We start from the raw sequence: 18,447 nt of genomic DNA on the forward strand, positions 1-18,447 counted from the left end.
GCCAAGTAGCCAGTGAAATGTTGACCATCAGCTAGTATCTGAAATGTCACCTTTTCTCACAAAATGCCTTCTCAAGCACAGCTAAAGTATTTCTAATTCCTCCCTCTAATACTAAAAATGGAACAGAGGAGGTGATCCTAGAAGGCTTAATCTGAAAACTGCAGGTAACACTGTACGCTTGCCCTAACATTCTGTTTTGGAAGATCTGATCAAGTTTAAATCCTGCTTTCAGCCTGGAAAAACTGCGAAAGCATTGCTCAAATCTGTTGTCGGAACTGTTTTCATTATATTGGTCATGTAGCTACTAAACTTTCTGGTGTGTAAAAGACATTGCCTTTGTTAGCTATTGAATATGATAACAGCAGACAGTCTGGTACCTTCTTGTTGTCTAAGGTAAACTACTATAAGCCTAGACACCTTCTAAATGTAGGAACAAAAAAAAAGGGAGACAGGCATGATGGAAACTGTATTAAATCCAGCCTGACTGCTGTTCTGCCTAGTGGATGGGTTACTGTATGGCTGAAACCTCTGTGACTACCTGACTTCAGAACCTGTGGAGCTTTGTTTTGAGCTGAAATAGTTACTCATTCTGTCTCTGAGCCCTTCTGGTGGAGGTGTAGTTTGCAGCCCCAGATTCTTCCTTGTCACATATGACACAACTGCTTCCATCTGCTAGTAATGTGTTTGTGACCTTTGTATTGCTCTCTGACAACTTCTGTTGCCAAGAATGAGTTGTGAAGAGGAATGTCAGTGTGTGTAATTTCTAGGTTTCTGCTATACTAAGGAAGTTTTTCCAACTTTCCCTGTAAATTCAGTGGGACAGCCTACTGTACAGAACACTGGCATATACTGTCTTTTGTATTCTTAAATGCTAACCTTGAACACAGTCATTCTTAAATTAAAGAATGTTGAAGATGTTCCAAGTAGTCACAGCTTAACTGTTCGTTTCCCTATCGGCAGGGTGTCACAAGTGTATCTCGCTGTTGATGATCGCCTTGCTTCTTTGAAAACGGATACTTTCAGCAAAACAAGAGAAGAGAAGATGGAAGACCTTTTTGCCCAAAAGGAGGTAATGGACTATTTCTGCATTGGCAGACCATAGGCTGCAAGGTGTGTGGGGAAGCCACTTAGATCTAGTGTCATCTCTGGTCACAGAATACTGACAGTTTTTCTTCTGGCAGATGGAAGAGGGGGAGTTTCGAAACTGGACTGAGAAAATCCAAGCAAGGCTGCTTTCATCATCATTAGACACTCCTCAACAGCTGCAATCTGTTTTTGAGTCTCTGATAGCTAAAAAGCAAGGACTTTGTGAGATGCTACAAGCCTGGAATAATAGGTAAGAGGACTTGTGTTGGAATCATGAGAAACACTGGTACTGTGTTGGTTATAGAAAGGAAGAGGTTCTTTTGTGCTTTCTCTCCCTGTACTGCAGTTGCTATATAGAGTGTGTTATGACAGCTTGTGCTGAATGTCCTCTACTGGTTAATACCACAGAGCTGGTTGATTGGAATGGAAAATCATCTGAGGCCAGATAATAAAAGTGTTGTGTTGTAAAGCACAACTTGCATCTGAGAGGAGAAAGTGTCATCTGAATAAAGGTGGAAGACAAGGGAAGAGGGAAGCATGGGAAAGCAATTAATTGGGTAAAATTATCTCAGAGGTGCAGAAAATGTTCTGGTTTTGACCATTTGAAATATAGCTTTGGTACATGTTGGCAACCATCTGAATTTGCAGTAAAGACTAGTGAAGGCATGCTTGGCTGCATTCTAGTATGGAGAAACTTCATAACTTGTGCCTTTCACAGTTAATACCTGTAACCTATCTTCTGATTAATTTGGGTTGTTTTTGTGTGTTTTTTCATTTGTTTGTTTTGTTTTGAAGATTGCAGGATCTCTTCCAACAAGAAAAAGGGAGAAAACGTCCATCAGTACCACCCAGCCCTGGGAGACTGAGGCAAGGTGAAGAAAGCAAGGTACAAGTAGCAGGCTAGAAGCTACTTAAACTTTTTTTTTTTCCTGGGGCAACACAATAGTCTTAAGACTGGCTTTGGTTCACTTAGTAAACTTGTTTTACTGCATCATGTAGTTTTCAGCTGTAGAAGCTTGAATTGCATGTTAGTATTATGTATCTTTTCCTAAAGATGTGAACCAAGAGCCATATTACACAGAAGATGACTAAGTATTAATAGGATTTGATGATTTCCTGTGGTGGTTGCGTAGTGTTAATCTGAATACTGATAGCAGAGCTGCACTCATTGTCAGGCATATGCCTAGATAGGAAGGAGGTCACCTCATTAGACCCTAGGTTGTTGCCCATCAGGTTTATCCCTTGTGAAAAAGAAAAGGCAAGAATTATCAGGAAAGGCAGAGCAAAGAACACAGGAAGGACTGATAATGAATTTGTAGGTTCATATCTGTTCTGTGATGTGTCTGATGGGAACTGGCTGAGGGGATGTATAAGTGATTCTGGACTGCTGCCTCAAGAGCTCTGTCTAAGGGTACAGTTGCCAGCATGCTGAACAACCACCCTTTTGGGAGCTGGTGCTCTGAGAAAATGTCCAGACTGCAAGGCAGTACAATATAAGCACCATACAGAGAGGCTGAACTCCCAATAGTTCTAACATTAGCAAGGTGCACTAAGAAACCCTATGAGACCCTGGATTTGCTCTGCTGCATGCATACATGTCCTTCCCACTTAACACATTTTTTAGATGCTAAAACGCACTTAACCTTAATCAGCAGCAATTAGGTTTATATAGAGGAAGAGTATAGTCTTTAAAGCAGCATATAGAGATGATAGCAGTCATAAGCATCTCGTGAAGCTGGGTTGCTGTTGCCTTTTCTTTTTTGTGTGGTGGCAGATACAGTGACAGTGCAGTGGGTGGGAGTGCTTTGTTGTGGTACATCTGCTTTTGCAAGTGTTCCACAGAGGAAAAGATACAGTTATAAAGACCTTGGCATCAACACTGGTATTTTGTAACTCTGCCTAGATCAGTAGCATGGATGCTTCCCCCCGCAATGCTTCTCCAGCACTGCAAAACGGAGAGAAAGGTCTGTTGTTTGTTTGTTTATTTCTTTTTCTTAAGCAACCAAAAGAAGCTTGCTGTTACCGGTTGCCTGACATAACATGGGAGCCTTTGTCAAATTTGATAATAGAGAAACAGTGAATCCCCATTGTGTCAGATGGGAATAAGCCAATTTATAGCTTGCTATTATAAAAAGCAGTCTGCTTCTTGTATGAAGCTGAATTCCTAATGATACTAAACTGGCCAGCAAGGGTTTTCCTTTGAACTTGAGTTTAAAAGCTTTCAGAGGCTTTCTAAATAACTGAATAACTACATGGAATTTGGGAAATGCCTCTCACCTCTTCTGTGAAGTGGTTGTGGGTGCTGAGACCTCATATCTGTGAGGCATACTGAAGATTGTGTGAACTGAAGGTAGTGGGTATAAGTGTATGCATTTTCTGGAGGTTATGTGCTATATTGATCAGCTTGCCCATTTCTTTTCTCTGGGTGGCCTTACCTGCTTTCTAAGCAAAAACTTCTTGAAAGTAGACACTGGTGGTAGCTTGGCCTGGGAGCCAGCAATATCTTTTCTGACAGCTATGTAAAATGCTTTCTTTTGTCCTTGTACTCTCAGAGGATCGTTTCCTGACTACTTTATCAAGTCAAAGCTCCACAGGCTCCACTCATCTTCAGCTGCCCACATCTCCAGAGGTTGTATCGGAACACATGACTGGTGCCAACACACTGTCTGAACAGGATACAACAAGCAGCTCAGAAGGTATAGTTCAGTTGTGGTCTTGTGTTCTTTCTCTTGCTTCTCTGTGGCAAGTGTACAAGATCTGTGATTTGCGATGCAGACTTAAGTTATCTCTGTTCCAGATGTGTTTGATGGACACTCACTGGGATCTACAGACAGCCAAGTGAAGGAGAAGTCTACTATGAAAGCTATTTTGGCTAACTTTTTGCCTGGAAACAACTATAACCCCATTCCATTTCCCTTGTAAGTACTGCATAATATATATGATGTACAAAATTAGCAGCCTGATCAAATTTCAGAGCTGTGCATGCTTCCTTTACTCGGTATATAATTTAAGTCATCATTTGGGTTTGCCTTGAATAAGCTGTAGAACTTCTTCAAGGCAAGAAGTTTTCTAGGTATTTGTAGGTTACCTGCTTTTCTTATTAATGGTCCACCCTTGTGCACATACATTATCAGTTTCTTCTCCTCCTAGCAGGCATGCCTCTCAGAAATCTTGTGGGAGCAGAAGGGGTGTGGCAGGGAAGGGTGAGAAAGGTGCCTTGTAACTTCATTGCTGCAGGGAGGGAGCAGAAATGTCCTTCCTTAGCAAAGACTTACTAAAGCTACATGCCTGTCTTGTTTTTACTTCCAGAACTCTTCCAAGGGTTGGACTCAAATTGACATTGTCTGGGTGTAGGTCAGGTTCAATGGCTACTGCATGTGCCCTCAAGTACCCCTCTCATGTGAAAATGGGCAGGCTGGAAAGTCTTTCAGCTACTTGGTCTGCGTGCTTTGTAGTGTTTCTCGTTTGACGTGAGCCTAACGTTTGGCAGCCTGAGTTTAACTTCTGAATCCTACCCCCAGGGTAGTAGTAGAGGCCATGGGCTATTGAGGTAAAAGTTAAATAATTGGACCCTACAGATAAGAAAATCTTACAGAAACCCAGGAGGCTTTTGGGAATTTTCTGTGCTAAACTGCTTGTTCAGAAAAGAGTCCAGGTTTGTTCCCTGACTTCACTCTGCAGGTCATGCTGCAGGACAGTCAAAACAAACTCAGGCAGGTTTTGGTGCTATTAGAAACAGTGGCTGCTAACCAGAAATAGACTCTAACTTGGAGCTGGTCTTCGGATATAGGCAGCTTGCTTGAAGTGCCGATTGCCTTAACATATTAGCATTTAGATTTAACCATATAGCTATGAATGTGTCTATTGGGAGAAGCTGATCTGGGGAGCTTTGGCTCCATGCTGAGACTTGCAGCTTGTGCCTGGGAGTGCAGTGATGAGATCTGGGTTTTGACCAAAACTTCACCTTTTCTTTCCACAAATTTTTATGATCTACTAACAGTGTCCCTATGTTGTTTTCATTTAGTGACCCAGATAAGCACTACCTAATGTATGAGCATGAACGTGTACCTATTGCAGTCTGTGAGAAAGAACCAAGCTCCATCATAGCTTTTGCTCTCAGGTACTGGTGTGATTTTGCTGTTTGTCTGACACATGTTGTACTTTTGCAGCTTTTCTGTGCAGGGAATATTCAAATCCTAATGGTAGGGAACAAGCATGACAGAATTTCTTCACTCGGCTCTGTTGGGAGTTTCTGGCAGAGCTGAAGTTCTCTCCTTTTACTGTTGAGATATGGAACATAGTTTTTGTGACTTGCAACTGGATTTTTGGCTTTTCATGCTGAACTCTAGTACACAAAAAAGAATTAATTTTGTACTGTTCCCTGTAATGCGAAATTGTTAGAGAAAGAAGTGCAACTAAATTTTGCTCAGCTCTCTAGCCTGGAGGAAGTGCAACTGAGCTAGGGAACAGCAGTTAGACATTCATACTGCAGTCTGTCCCTTGCCCTACCTTCAGTTGTAGCAGCTCTTCCTATTACTCAGCTCTCCAAACCAGCTGCTTCAGTAAATTTTGGGGATTTGCGGGTCACAAGGCAGCAGACTTTTAAAGAAGCATGTTCCTAAATTGTGGGAGAGGCAGAAGCAAGAGGGGATTTTTCCTGCAGTATGATTTAGAGCAGCTTCTGTTCCAAGGGAACTAAGTTCTAATTGTAAGAAAAAATGAAGGAGAGGTTTTTATACTGTGGGTTTTTGTGTCCTGTGGTTGTCTCTGAGCTGAATCTTTGGGCTGGTGTTACAAAGTCTAAGTCTCTCAGAGAACAGCTGACTCTTCTCTTTTTTTTTTTTTTTCCCTTTTTTCTTTTTATTTTCCTTTCCCCTTCAGTTGCAAGGAGTACAGAAATGCCCTGGATGAGTTGTCCAAAGCATCTCTGAAGAACAGTTCTGAAGAAGGACTGCAGCCAAACAGGTTACATGCAGGAACTACAGTACATAGAGCAAAGGCACAGTGATTATAGTGAATAAGCCAAAACTAGGACAGGGAAGGACCCTCAAAATATTCCTCTCTTAGTATCTCTGCTTTCTGATGGAATCTGACATATTCCACGTAACCAACACGTACTGGCAGTATCTGAGTTTCCACTTTGTCGGGGACTGTGCTGGTTCCGTCACTTGATTCCTTGACTGCATGCGTGGTAGGGTTTACTGTGCTTGCTTACCTTTCCTGTGGTGATGAATGGAACTGTTGCTATGGAGCCCTGAGAGGTTTTTCTCAGGGATGTGGAGGAGGACAACTTTGGAGAGTCCCATGCCATTACAGCTTTAACCTGTATCCTCTTCCCTTAGCAGTACTTAGTGTTAGGCATGGAAGAGAAATAAATGTACAGGAGTAAAGCAATAGTGTCTTGGGTGGCAGTATTTGTTGGGCTCATGACTTTTTATTTCTTTTCTCCTTTCAGCATGTCAGACAGCAAACCAAAGAGCAGTAGCCCTGTCCGCCTGCCTGAGGCTAACATGGGTCCTTCAAATCGCAATGCAGAGTCAGAACAGCGTAAGACCATTTTGCCAAGACCATATCCATGATGCTGATCAGACTTGAGTCCACTTAGTCTGGGTTCTAGGTCTTGTGAAAGTTAAGTTAGAGCAAAGTAAATGCACTCTGAGGTGAAATTGTGACTAGTCTTAGAGTTGACTTGATGTAGATACATGGCAGGGGGTAGTGGTGTGAGTTTGGTTTTTTGAAGTCTGTGCCCATGATGGCTTTCTCTGATTCTTATGAGATCAGAGCATCATTCCCTGATTGAATACATTACGATGTAGTAGACCGTGGGTTGTTCTTGAGTCTAGCCTGTTCAGTGGGGTATGATGTCCATGATATGTTCTGATCTCTTTTGGTACTGCCTTCTTTAAAAAGATGGCGATTAAATTATTTTGAAATGGAGAAGTGAGGTTCTTAATACGTAAAAGACACTCACACTTGGTCTGTGTTTTCAAATGACTAGGCATTCCAGAATGCTACTCGGAACACTGTCAGCTAACCTGATGGACCTTGGTTGCCTGAAGAACAGAAAATGAATTACAGTTGAATGACATCATTTCTCCAGTTAGAACAGTCAAAGGAGAATGCTTGTATGAGTCATGGTTTTATTAAACTTCTTGTAGAAATGCCAAGGCCAATTTCTTTATTCCTTTTTACTGTAGCAAAGAAACCATCTGGTGTTTTGTCTTTCTTCCGTGGCACGGGAGGGAAAAGCCCAGACCTGTCTTCCCAGAAGAAAGAGACCTTACGTGGTGCTGACAGTGCCTACTACCAGGTTGGACAGATGGGCAAAGAGGGAGCAGAAAACCAAGCAGCAGAGCCTCAAGGTACAAGACTGTTGAGTCCATCTATTGTCTTGGACTGTTTCTTTTCCCAGACCTTATTCATACTTGTAAGGCCCTCCTGCTTATACTCCTGCACTCCTGCTTATACTTTTTCAACAGTCTGAGATTACTCAACATGCATTGAAAGTGAATGATTTGAGCATCAGGTGTAGGCTTCTCCTAAAGACATTGCTTTGCTATATGAGAAGGGAAACAGGGTCTTTCAAACCTTGGTAATTATATGTACGTTAAGTGGTCTGGGCTTGAATGTCTTTGGATTTAGTTGACTCTAGTTAAGCAGCCCAGTCTCTCTTCACTTCCTGTTTAATTTTCATTGTTTCAGCTCATGGAAAACAAATGAAGAGAAGGAGAAAGCTTGTACTTTTGTCTCATGAATAGCAGCGCCCTTCTAGCATACGTATTATATCATACAATTATAGCTGTATCTCTAATTCCCTATGTATAGTTCCCTCTGAAGAAAGAAAATATTTTCTTGTGAGTTTACAAGTAGTATCTTACATGGCTTTCTCAGTAATAATAATAACAACCCTAACTGAATGGTCCCTTTATGCCTTCAGATGATGTAGATGGAGGAGATGGACAGAAGAAACAGCTAGTGAATCCCCATGTGGAACTCCGTGAGTAGTTTTAAATTATAACTTGAAGTCTTAGCTGACAGACTGTGTTCTTCATGAAAACGTAATGGAAATCTTGAAGTTAATAATTACTTTTTCTTTGTATGGGGCAGGAAGGAAAAACAAATCAAGAATAGAGCAATGCAATTTTTACTTGCTGTAATCAATCTCTGTTGCAAAAATACCCCATAAATAATTTTTTTAAAATTTATCTTTTGTCTGGACACTTTGCCATGGCGCATACTGTGAGCTAACCTAAAGGGGGTTGACTTTCTTGTAAGTTTTACATTTAAATCCTATTGGTTTAAACTTCCAAAGTACAATAGGCCTGAGAGAGGGATGTTTAGCACAATAATACTCTTCTAGACATCACTGAAATCTCTTGTCATCTGAGGTAGTCAGTGAGTATTGCATACTGTTATTGAGGAAGACCTTTCTTTGCAGAGTTTTCAGATGCGAATGCCAAGTTCTACTGCCGGATTTATTATGCTGGCGAGTTTCACAAGATGCGTGAAGTGATACTGGGGAGCAGTGAAGAGGACTTCATCCGATCCCTCTCCCACTCTATGCCTTGGCAAGCACGAGGTGGCAAATCTGGGGCTGCGTTCTATGTGACTGAGGGTAAATGCAGCTCTTTTCCCCCATCGTAATTAGAGGGTGTTATTTGGGGATGGTGATGGTTAAGTGTGGTGTTTAATCCCTGATTACCTCTGGAGGGTTGCTGACTGTGAAGTGGCCACTCGGAATATAAAGTTAAGTGGATTGTTCCAGGGTCTTCAATATCAGATTGTTTTGTCTCTTTGTATGTGCAGGAGAACAAAATGCAGTTCTGTTTTTCAGTAGTAGCAGCTAGGGAGGACAGTTGAGCAGAAGGGTTGTACTGCCTTAGGCAGGCTTCAGAAAACAAACTTCAGTATGATTCAAGGAACACTGGTTATTAAAGACACAGTGTTTCTTATAATCCCACATACTATAGATGATTTATAGGATTTTTTTTTTAAACTGTGGCCACTTCTAGGCCCCTACTTAAGTTTTGAATGGAAGGGTCTGTAGGCTGTTTCTGTTGTCTGTCTAAGAAGCCCATGTAGCTGAGATAAATCTAACTTAGGCAGTCTCTTCTCCCTGATTTGCTAGAATGCTGAAATCCAGAAAGGCTGAAATTCTGAATCTCAGAATTTCAGAAATAAAAAAGTTTTTTACAATTGAACATCTGTAGCTAAGGATTTAAGAAAATTGTGATCCTTTAATTTTCCATACCACTTCAGCTGTGCGACAGTCCTAAAGAACTTGCAAAGAATACATCACTTACTGTATGTAACCCTGTTGCCTTTGATATTAAAACAGATGATAGATTCATCTTGAAGCAGATGCCTCGTCTGGAAGTTCAGTCATTCCTTGACTTTGCTCCACACTACTTCACTTATATCATTAATGCAGTTCAGCAGAAGGTATTTAAAAAAAAAAAGTGCCTTTTGTTTTAGGCAGTGTTCTATATTTTACAGACTAATGACAGTTTCCATTAACCCCTTTCATTAAGTAAAAGAAAATGTTGGTGGGTATGAGCTGTACTAATAATATGGTTTTTAAGATCAAAAGGGGGAATTTTGCTAGAGCTGCTAAACTGTAATACACAGAACAGTGGTGCCTCTAGTACTCTAGTATTTGTTTGCTGTTTGCTTGTACACAGAGATCTTACCCATGGCTTCTCTTCTTCAGAAGCCCACAGCACTGGCCAAAATCCTTGGGGTGTATCGAATTGGATACAAGAACTCTCAAAACAACACTGAAAAGAAGCTGGATCTGCTTGTCATGGAAAACCTTTTCTATGGCAGGAAAATGGCTCAGGTAAGAGCCAAGCATTCTGTTCCCTTGCAGTGCAGTTCTGACTGGGAGCAAGAGCAGGGTTACTAGTAGCCATCTAGATAACTTTTAACTTTGCATGTGCTGTCTATATCTGGCACTGGTCAAAGATGATAGTTTGTGCCTGTTCCCTTGTTATGTGATCCTTGGTAACTTGATGCCTATATTGGCTAGTTCAGATAGCTTTAGTGCAGGCTTCAGTTTTTAGAAGTCTTATTTGTCCCTGCATCTCTGGTGTCTGAGAGAAACCATTGCCAACCTAATTAGGAAAATGTGAAACCTTTTTGCAAAGCTTTTAGAAGAACTAACTGGGATTACAGACTAATTTGTTTAGAAGGAGACTCTCACTGATGGAGATGGTGAGCTGCTGTGTAGTGTGTGTGTGAGACTAATAATGTTTTGAATCCTCTGTTCTCTCACTGAACCACTTCACGTGTGGGACAAGATTTTGAGTTCAGTCTTGCTCTTAATAAAGGAAAAGCAAACTTTATGAGTCAGTAGAATGAAAACCTTAAAATTACTGCGGGAAAATTCTCGTCAAATACAGAGTTCATGTTAAAAAGGAAGTTCAAACAAATGTCACTTCTAAAACTAGATAGTATCAGTTTTTTCCACCTTCCCTCCCAGTGCCTGACCTCAGACAGGGGATGTTTGTGGGAGGAAGTGAACTGAGGGAATTTTAGATAGGTGTAAAGGATGTTGTGGGTTTTCTTTTTGTTTGTCTGTTTTTTATATCATGAGGGTGAACAGGCACTAGAACAGAGATCCAAAGAGACTGTGGACTCTATCCCTGAAGTTAGTCAAATCTTGACTGGACAAGAACAACCTTCTCTAACAGGACCTGCTTCAAGCAGGGCATTGGACTGGAGATCTCCAGAGATCTTTTCCAACCTGATGAAGGTCTGTCTCTTGCCTTGCCAAAAGATGTTAAATGGTGCTTCGTGCAAGCTCCACCTCCCTCTTCTGTGGCTTTGTCAGCATTTGAGTCTGTAGAAGCTGGCTGAAAAACTGAATTTACCCATACGATATAAAAATTGGGACTCTTTTCCCTTAAATTAGGCTAAATAGTAATGAAATAGCTTGCCTATAACTTGTGAATTGAGGTGGCAGAGCCTTCGTGTAGGCTTACATGCTACTCTCCACTCAGGAAACTTTAATTTTTGTAGTATAAAAATGTTTTTTGTTAACTGTCCTCCTCCTGTGGAGAAGGGAAGAGTGGCCCTGCCATGCTGCCTTCTCAAACACTGCAGTTAGGTATGATGAAGTCTTTAACCTTGCAGAACAATGGAAGAAAGTAGTGCTGTTCTCCATTTGCAGGTTTTTGACCTGAAGGGCTCCCTCAGGAATAGAAATGTTAAAACAGACACAGGCAAGGAAAGCTGTGATGTAGTCCTGCTGGATGAGAACCTTCTGAAGATGGTCCGGGACAATCCTTTGTACATCCGTTCCCATTGCAAGGCTGTGCTGAGAGCTTCCATACACAGTGATTCCCAGTTCCTCTCCAGCCACCTCATCATTGACTATTCCCTGCTGGTGGGTCGTGATGATACCAACAATGAACTGGTTGTTGGGATCATTGGTAGGTTGTCTTTTGTATTTTCTTGCTTTCAGCTGGTGAAACTGCTTTCTTCTGGTTTAGGTGTTTACAGTACTCTTAGAACTGTACCACCATCCCAGAGATGTGTGTCAGGAAAGCTTGTCTTCTCCTTGATGGAATACCACCCTCGCCTCTCATGGGTATTCAAAGTGGAGTTAGGAAGTCTTCTCTCCAGCTCTTGTATGGGCTTGTGTTGGCATTTGCATTACTAAGAATATATGCAGGAGGCCTCACAGGTAGTGAAAAAAGCAGTCAAGTTGGTATTTAACCTACACGTTGGGTTGAAGTAAGGAATGTTATTTGTATTCTTTCATGTGTTTAATCTTTAAAGTTCAGTTCAGTAATGTTTACATAGCTATTTAAATTTTAACTTTTGTGGAGGGGATCTGAGGAGAAACAATATTGATAGGGATGGAAGAGCAAAGTTAAATGTCACAGGATCACTTGTGATCATGTAGTCCGACCTGGATAATATGGCTGGCAATGCAGTAATTACCTTGCCACATCCTCTGACTTGTGACTGGAAAGAAGAGTCTCCTCTTTAGACAGGCAAACTTGTATTGTGCAAAGGACTTGGAGATGAAGCCATTTTGCAGGATGTGGAAGTGACTCTTGGAAATTAGATTCTCTTTAAACCTAGCTCAGAAATGCTTCCAGGTGAGACCTCAAGCCAGGAGGTCTGGATTGTTCTTTTTCTGATAAAGCTTGAAAGCCATTCCAGTAACACTTCTAGTTGAGAATTAAGTCCCAGCTACAATGAACTTCAAGCTGTTACTACTTTCTAGTTTTGTAGACTCTTAAGTATTTGGGTAAATGAGATGAGACTCTGCTTCTTCTGTATGTGTGGCTTTTTGCTGTCCTATGGAAAGTCTTACCTGATTAAAGAGCGTATTTTATATGATGTTTAAAGCTGACAGTTCCTTCAGTGTGGCAAGAACGGCTGTTCATGATCGGAAAGAGCTTGTTTAAGACAAATATCTTCAAGAAGAGAGAACATGCCTGCTATATCAGGCTATCACAATGTTCCCTAAGTGATATCTTGAGAACTTACAAAGTACTTAAGCTAAATTTGTGGCAGGGATGGAACTAAAAATGATTAGTTTGGACTGAGTTTGAATCTGAGGTCAGAATCTCTACCTATTTTAGATCCTAATGTGATATAGGAAGCAAGTAAGCTATGTCTGTGAGGAACTGTGAAGACTGTTTTATTTGTAGGCCCTGTTGTGAGGAGCTTTGGGCCTTGGGGCATGAAGTGACAGTAGTTAGTGCACAAACTGATGATATCAGTACCAAAGCATTCAAAGGGAGTGTTTTCAAAGAGTATTCGATAAATGGATAAGTCTTAAGATTGACAAGTCTGGATGAGTTTTGTGTAAAGCACAGCTGAGGTGAAATTTGGATAATTATGGTGGCCTTTTGTAAATCTAGAAACAGTAAATTCAAATTTGTATAATTACAGTTGCAGTCAAATGTTAGGAGATAATGATATCCAGTAATGAAAAGCTTAACTTACTGCAACTTTAGCTTTGCAGACCAAAATGTTCATGTGCTTGTAATGACTGAGCATGCTTTCTCTGAAAGGGACTTGGAAATAATTCTGAAGCCTTGTCCTTGCAGCCCCCTCTTCCAGTCAGGGTCACTGGTGGTGTCCTATCATGAAGTGAAAAGTGTTTGCTTTCTGTTACCAAACCTCTAGGTAGCTGCAATGATGAGGAATACTACTGCCTTAAATGGATAGGTGTCCAAGTCTTGATGCTGCTACCTGTTGCAGTAAAGTAGTGGGAGCTGCCACAGCAAAATGGGGCTTCTTGGTATGTTTCTGGGATGAGGATCAGCTAAGTAACTCTTGTAAATGAGCCCTTGAAACTCTAACATGGATACAGACAGACGTGCCTGGGCAGTCTATTTTTGCAGAGGCAGGAAGAGTTCATTGTGATCTTGCTGGGCTTTTGAGATATCATATTCACCCTACTCAAATATAATCAATACTCTGGAAGGTGAGGCAACTGGTAGGGGGAATGCTGGAATTCTTCTGGTGATGGAAGCCTACTGCTTTCTTGCCTTTTTTGAGAGGAAATAGATACATTTTAGAACAGCATTATTTGGGTTATAGCAGATATGACATGCTTGTGTGCTTTTTTTTTTTAATTGCAATAGACTATATTCGCACTTTTACCTGGGACAAAAAGCTTGAAATGGTGGTGAAGTCAACTGGCATCTTGGGAGGACAAGGTAAGTCCAGAATGAAAGCAAAACTTTTGATCATGTTTCTTGTCACCTGGAAGCTTCCAATAACTCTGCTAATAAAACCACAACTTCCCCACCATGCAGATTTGTAACATGAGATTAAGTTGCCCAGAATAGGGCAACAGGAGAAGGAATAACAAGTTTCAGAAAAATTAATACATTGATCTGCCTCCATGAGTGACCCTTTAAGTACTATAATTCCTGGGAATGGGGTAAGGGTCATCTACTTTTCAGACTGTTCTTTTCTGTTTCTTAGTTATTAGCTACTCACCTGCAAACTTAGTCATCCATAGCAAAAGCCCTTCCCAACTTGTTTCAGAAGATGTTTTCTGAGTCCAGAAAGTCAGATATGCTCTGAGCTGTTAGTGTGGAGGAATCCTCGTCAAGCAATTGACTACTGCCCATATTTTGAGGAGCCGATGTGTTCCCTTTGTGGAAGGGAGTAGAGTACCTTTTGTGCAGCATTGCCTAGTGTTGGTCACGTGTTAATAGGAGGGCTAGAAAGAGAAGGGAAGGGGAACACTTCATGTACCATTCCTCAGGTGTCTGAAGAAGATAAGAGCATGTCCACAGAGTGAAGTTCTTCATGGGAAAAATTTGCATCTCTGCTGGAGTACCTTAAAGACCTATAAACAAGAGAAGAGGAAAAAAACCCCAAACTGATCAGGGCTGATGTAAAAAGTCTAGACGGTTCCTCCAAGTTCAAGTATTTAAATTCAGTGTTAGGAGTCCAGACCTTGATCTGTCTTTTCTCCTAAATGTTTAAAATAAAAATAAAAAAGTAGCCGATAATGCCTGTTGGTTCCAGGACCCTTCCATGCCTTCATGATTATGCTGTCTGGTGTTGTAATCTCATGTGTCATCTGCAGTACTGCAGTATGCTCTTCAGCCCATTTCTAACTGTTCTTTACTGTTACACACACATTAGGTAAGATGCCAACTGTGGTCTCTCCAGAACTGTACCGGACCAGGTTTTGTGAAGCTATGGACAAATATTTCCTGATGGTGCCAGACCATTGGACAGGACTGGGCCTGAATTGCTAAGCTAAAGCCCATATTGGGAAAGCACAAGAGGACAATGACATTACAGTCCACTCTCTTCCTGTTATCTATCTAACAGTAAGCAAGAGGATTGCAGTTCCATGTCTATACTGACCGTGTGCATCATGTTGTGAAGTGTTGCACTTTAATCCTCTCTTGGAGGCTGATAAGTGAACCAGCCTCACTAAGTATCTATGCTGTAAGGTACCACTGAACAGCACTGATAAGAGACATTCCCTCTGTCAGTAGGGAAGGTGATGCTATCTCTGTGTAAGAGCACTGAAACGGATGCTATCCAGTTCATGATGGTGTAGAAGTATATGATCTCTCAAGTCTTGCACTGCCTAAGTGGTATTGAATACAAGCAAGTCATGTTTCTGTAGTGGATATATGGTACTGCAAATGTGAAATAAACCCCCCCTCTGTGTGGGTGGGTGGGTGAGAGAAGAATGAAATTAATTCCTGAGTTCTGCTATTGTTGTCAGTGGTCTGTAGTTGACCTGTTTAGGATCCATGAATAACTTGTCCTACTTATGCTCTGTAACTTCAATTTTTCCTGGGTTCTGTAAACATGTCTTTTTTGTTTTTGTTTTAAAAGACAGCTTCACAGCTGTAATGCCATATCACTACATCTTTTAAGTTATATTACTGCAGTACAACTCTTTCTGTCATAATTTCATTTTAGCTGAATCCCATAAAAATGGGTTGTCAGTCATCAGCATGCTGCAAAACCCAAAACATATCCCTTCAATCCTAAACAGTACTTTAATCTAAATGTTGCCCAAATCCCTGAAAACAGGTAACTAAAAAATATACCCTTTAATTTAACAAGACTTGATTAATTACAGTTATGAAGCTGATTAACCCTTTCCTTAGCAGAAGGCATTAAGTTGCTAGACAAAATGAAGCATACTGCCTTAGAGTGACAACTTTCTCCTTAATGAAACCATCGTTCCTGGCAGATCATTTCAAATCCATTTCAGTTCCCCAGGACTTTCAAACAATGCATTTACCTCATGGTGAAACTTTGCTGGGAGAATATTTTTCTTACGTGCATAACATACTGATGAGAATTGAGCATCCAGATCTCATCACACTGTGCAGTCCCAATGGAAAAACTGTTTCTTCAGCAGTATTAGATTGCTTTTTGCACCACTGAGATGAATGTAGTCATGTTTTTCTGTAAAAAGAAAAAAATGAACTAAAAGGTATCTTGTATGATGGACGAGATGTGTGAATCTCTTATGTTATGACAATAAGCACTTCTTTCCATTTTTATTAATTTTTACCTGGTTTTGTAGGTGATGAGTTTACTTTTTAGCTTCGTTTATAATATAGGCCAGTAGGTAAGAGAGGTTTTTTTTATGAGTTTGAGAGGCAAGAATACTGTTCTTTGACTTCCAGTCTCTGATGGAAGGACTTCAAACGAACATGGAGTCTGGGAGCTCTTTATGACCACTTGCTCATTCTGAACAGTTGCCTGGTAATGCCATCTTCACTGTAACTACGGATTGAAATTTGCATTTTGTTCACTTCTTCTGTGTTCAGTATTTTCTTCTGCAGCAGCTGGTGGTGACTGTTTAGGAGCAACACCTGGGCAGTACTGAGAATGGAAAATGGCAGCAGTGAGAATTGAGCTGTTGGCTCCAAAAACAAGCAGTGCAGCTCAGGTCTGAGCTTCCAGGAGGCAAGAGTCATTTGTGTTGGAAGAAGTCTTCCCCACCCCACTGCAAAGCCCTGCTGGAGAATAAGCAAAAAATGCTGACCTTGAAGCAGCAGAAATGAAAGTATTCTCACTTCCTCTGTACAATGTGATCATTGTTCCTGGGGGTGCAGCATTGAAGGCTGCAGTGATGTGTGCTGTGGAAAGATGATGCAGTACTTCTTGTTTCCTCTGGCCCAGAATCCCTTTGGTCCAACATAGTGCATCAGGTACAGCTGACCACCTCTGGGACACATCTTGTCTCTCGTGTTGAAATGTAGGATGACTGGCTGTGTGGGGGGCCTTGTGTAATGAGGAACCAACCAGTCCATCATGTCAATGCTACTCTCACTTCTGTGACTTTTACTTTCTGTCTTGGCTCATTGATGTGAAAGACCATGCCATGCAGCCTGAATATGTTCCAGTCTTGGTTAAAGTTTACAAGTATTCTTCCTCCTTCGCCTCTTGAAGTTTACAGGGAGAAAACTTGACTTGCCTGCCTAGCTAAGGTAACCCAACAGCAGCTGGCTATGTTATCTTCCACCTTTTGTCAGTATGTGGATTGGTTGTTGAAGCATGAATATGGGCAGCGTCATGGCATCTGCACTAGGCTAATGTAGAGCTGTCATGTGCTAGCCCTGTCCTGTCACCAGTAACCTTACTCCAGTGATGTGTGGCTGCTCTATACTGCTTGTCTTCCAGAGTCTCAAGCAGCTGTCTTTAAAGCAACAGAGTTATCTGACTGTAGCTAATGTTCCCCTGTGCATGACAGCATGAGGCCCTCAGCACTGTAGAAGTAAGAGAACCTTCCACTGGCCAGCTGTTTTACAGCCTGTGAACACAGAGCCCAAACGTGTGAATTGTGACCTTCTTGGGCTGATGCTATAGCAGTTGGAGGGGTTTGCAGGAGTGATCTTGAGCTGGCATCAACAGCTAACTTTGGGTCAGGATGTGGCTGATAGGCTAGTCCTGACCAGACTGGAGTAAATAGCAAACTACTAGTCATGGGTAACACAGTAGCTGCAGTATCAACTGGAATTGGGACATCTTTGGGTGCCATGTGACATAAAGTTGTAAGCATTTCTAGTTCAAATCCCAGCAGTTGAACAGATCTCTTCAAATGTTCCCCTTTCAGAGTAAGAATTGTCCTGGCATTTCACTTGCTACAAAGCTGACTTTCTCAAAAGGAGAGTAGTACTTCATGCAGAAGAGGTCTTTGAGAGTTCCTTGTGGGGCTGTATTAGGTTTGTGTCCCTGCAGCATGCCTAAGGATGTCCTAGGGGAACAGTCTGGGGATTCTATGATTATATGAGCCCTTTGATTAGAATTTTATTTCTTTATAACATGTTTAGCATGTATGTGTGTAAGCAAATCCCAGTTGCAAACATGAAGACTGCTTTTCTTCAGAGCTACACTAGCTCTTATTCTTCTGTTGTTTTGATCTGAGGCCTTGTGACAAATGTCTAAATCTTGTCCCAGTCAGAAGCGATGACTTGCTTTGAGTCATCGTGTAGACAGCAGAATGCCTTGTAGTGGCCCAGTGATGTATTCTGTCCCCCAAAAGCACATGAGGGACTTGTGCTGGTTAAGTAGATCTCCTGGGCTCGGGGGGAGTTACCTGTGGAGTGGACTCTCCCCTGTGAGAATAACTAAAACCAAATGAATCATTCACTAGCAGGTGGCCAGACCAATCATTATTCAGAGCACTTAATGTACCATAATGTATGTATTTCTAATTTATCTTGGTTCAGCTGTATTTTATAAAATTGATGTACTAAACTATTTGAGAATAACTGCCTTGACTACTTGGAGAATCTAAATGTAATGTATATAGGTATAAATAAAGTGACTAAAATATACTTGAGTCTATTCCATGTGGTGGAACAGTTAGGTCTCATAGCATCCTATTTTCTTGATCAG

At 41.3% G+C, this 18,447-nt stretch overlaps 1 protein-coding gene across 14 annotated transcripts in view; it reads left to right on the forward strand.

The window, feature by feature from the left end:
- The window catches only part of PIKFYVE (phosphoinositide kinase, FYVE-type zinc finger containing), a 74,712-nt gene that overhangs the window by 51,530 nt on the left and 4,735 nt on the right, over positions 1–18,447 (forward strand). For 11 of the 14 annotated variants that reach the window (XM_049805126.1, XM_049805107.1, XM_049805117.1 and 8 more), the window contains exons 26-42: positions 961–1,069; positions 1,182–1,336; positions 1,882–1,972; positions 2,990–3,050; positions 3,639–3,782; positions 3,869–4,004; positions 5,111–5,206; positions 5,968–6,051; positions 6,542–6,633; positions 7,284–7,448; positions 8,024–8,083; positions 8,525–8,701; positions 9,425–9,528; positions 9,797–9,925; positions 11,258–11,519; positions 13,695–13,769; positions 14,713–16,757. In XM_049805126.1, coding sequence (XP_049661083.1) covers positions 961–1,069; positions 1,182–1,336; positions 1,882–1,972; positions 2,990–3,050; positions 3,639–3,782; positions 3,869–4,004; positions 5,111–5,206; positions 5,968–6,051; positions 6,542–6,633; positions 7,284–7,448; positions 8,024–8,083; positions 8,525–8,701; positions 9,425–9,528; positions 9,797–9,925; positions 11,258–11,519; positions 13,695–13,769; positions 14,713–14,828 — 2,056 coding nt within the window. In that variant the 3' untranslated portion in view covers positions 14,829–16,757. The other 3 variants (XM_049805049.1, XM_049805086.1, XM_049805146.1) reach the window with 3 other exon arrangements.

The sequence above is a fragment of the Accipiter gentilis genome, chromosome 1, assembly GCF_929443795.1.
Source record: "Accipiter gentilis chromosome 1, bAccGen1.1, whole genome shotgun sequence".
Taxonomy (NCBI): domain Eukaryota; kingdom Metazoa; phylum Chordata; class Aves; order Accipitriformes; family Accipitridae; genus Astur; species Astur gentilis.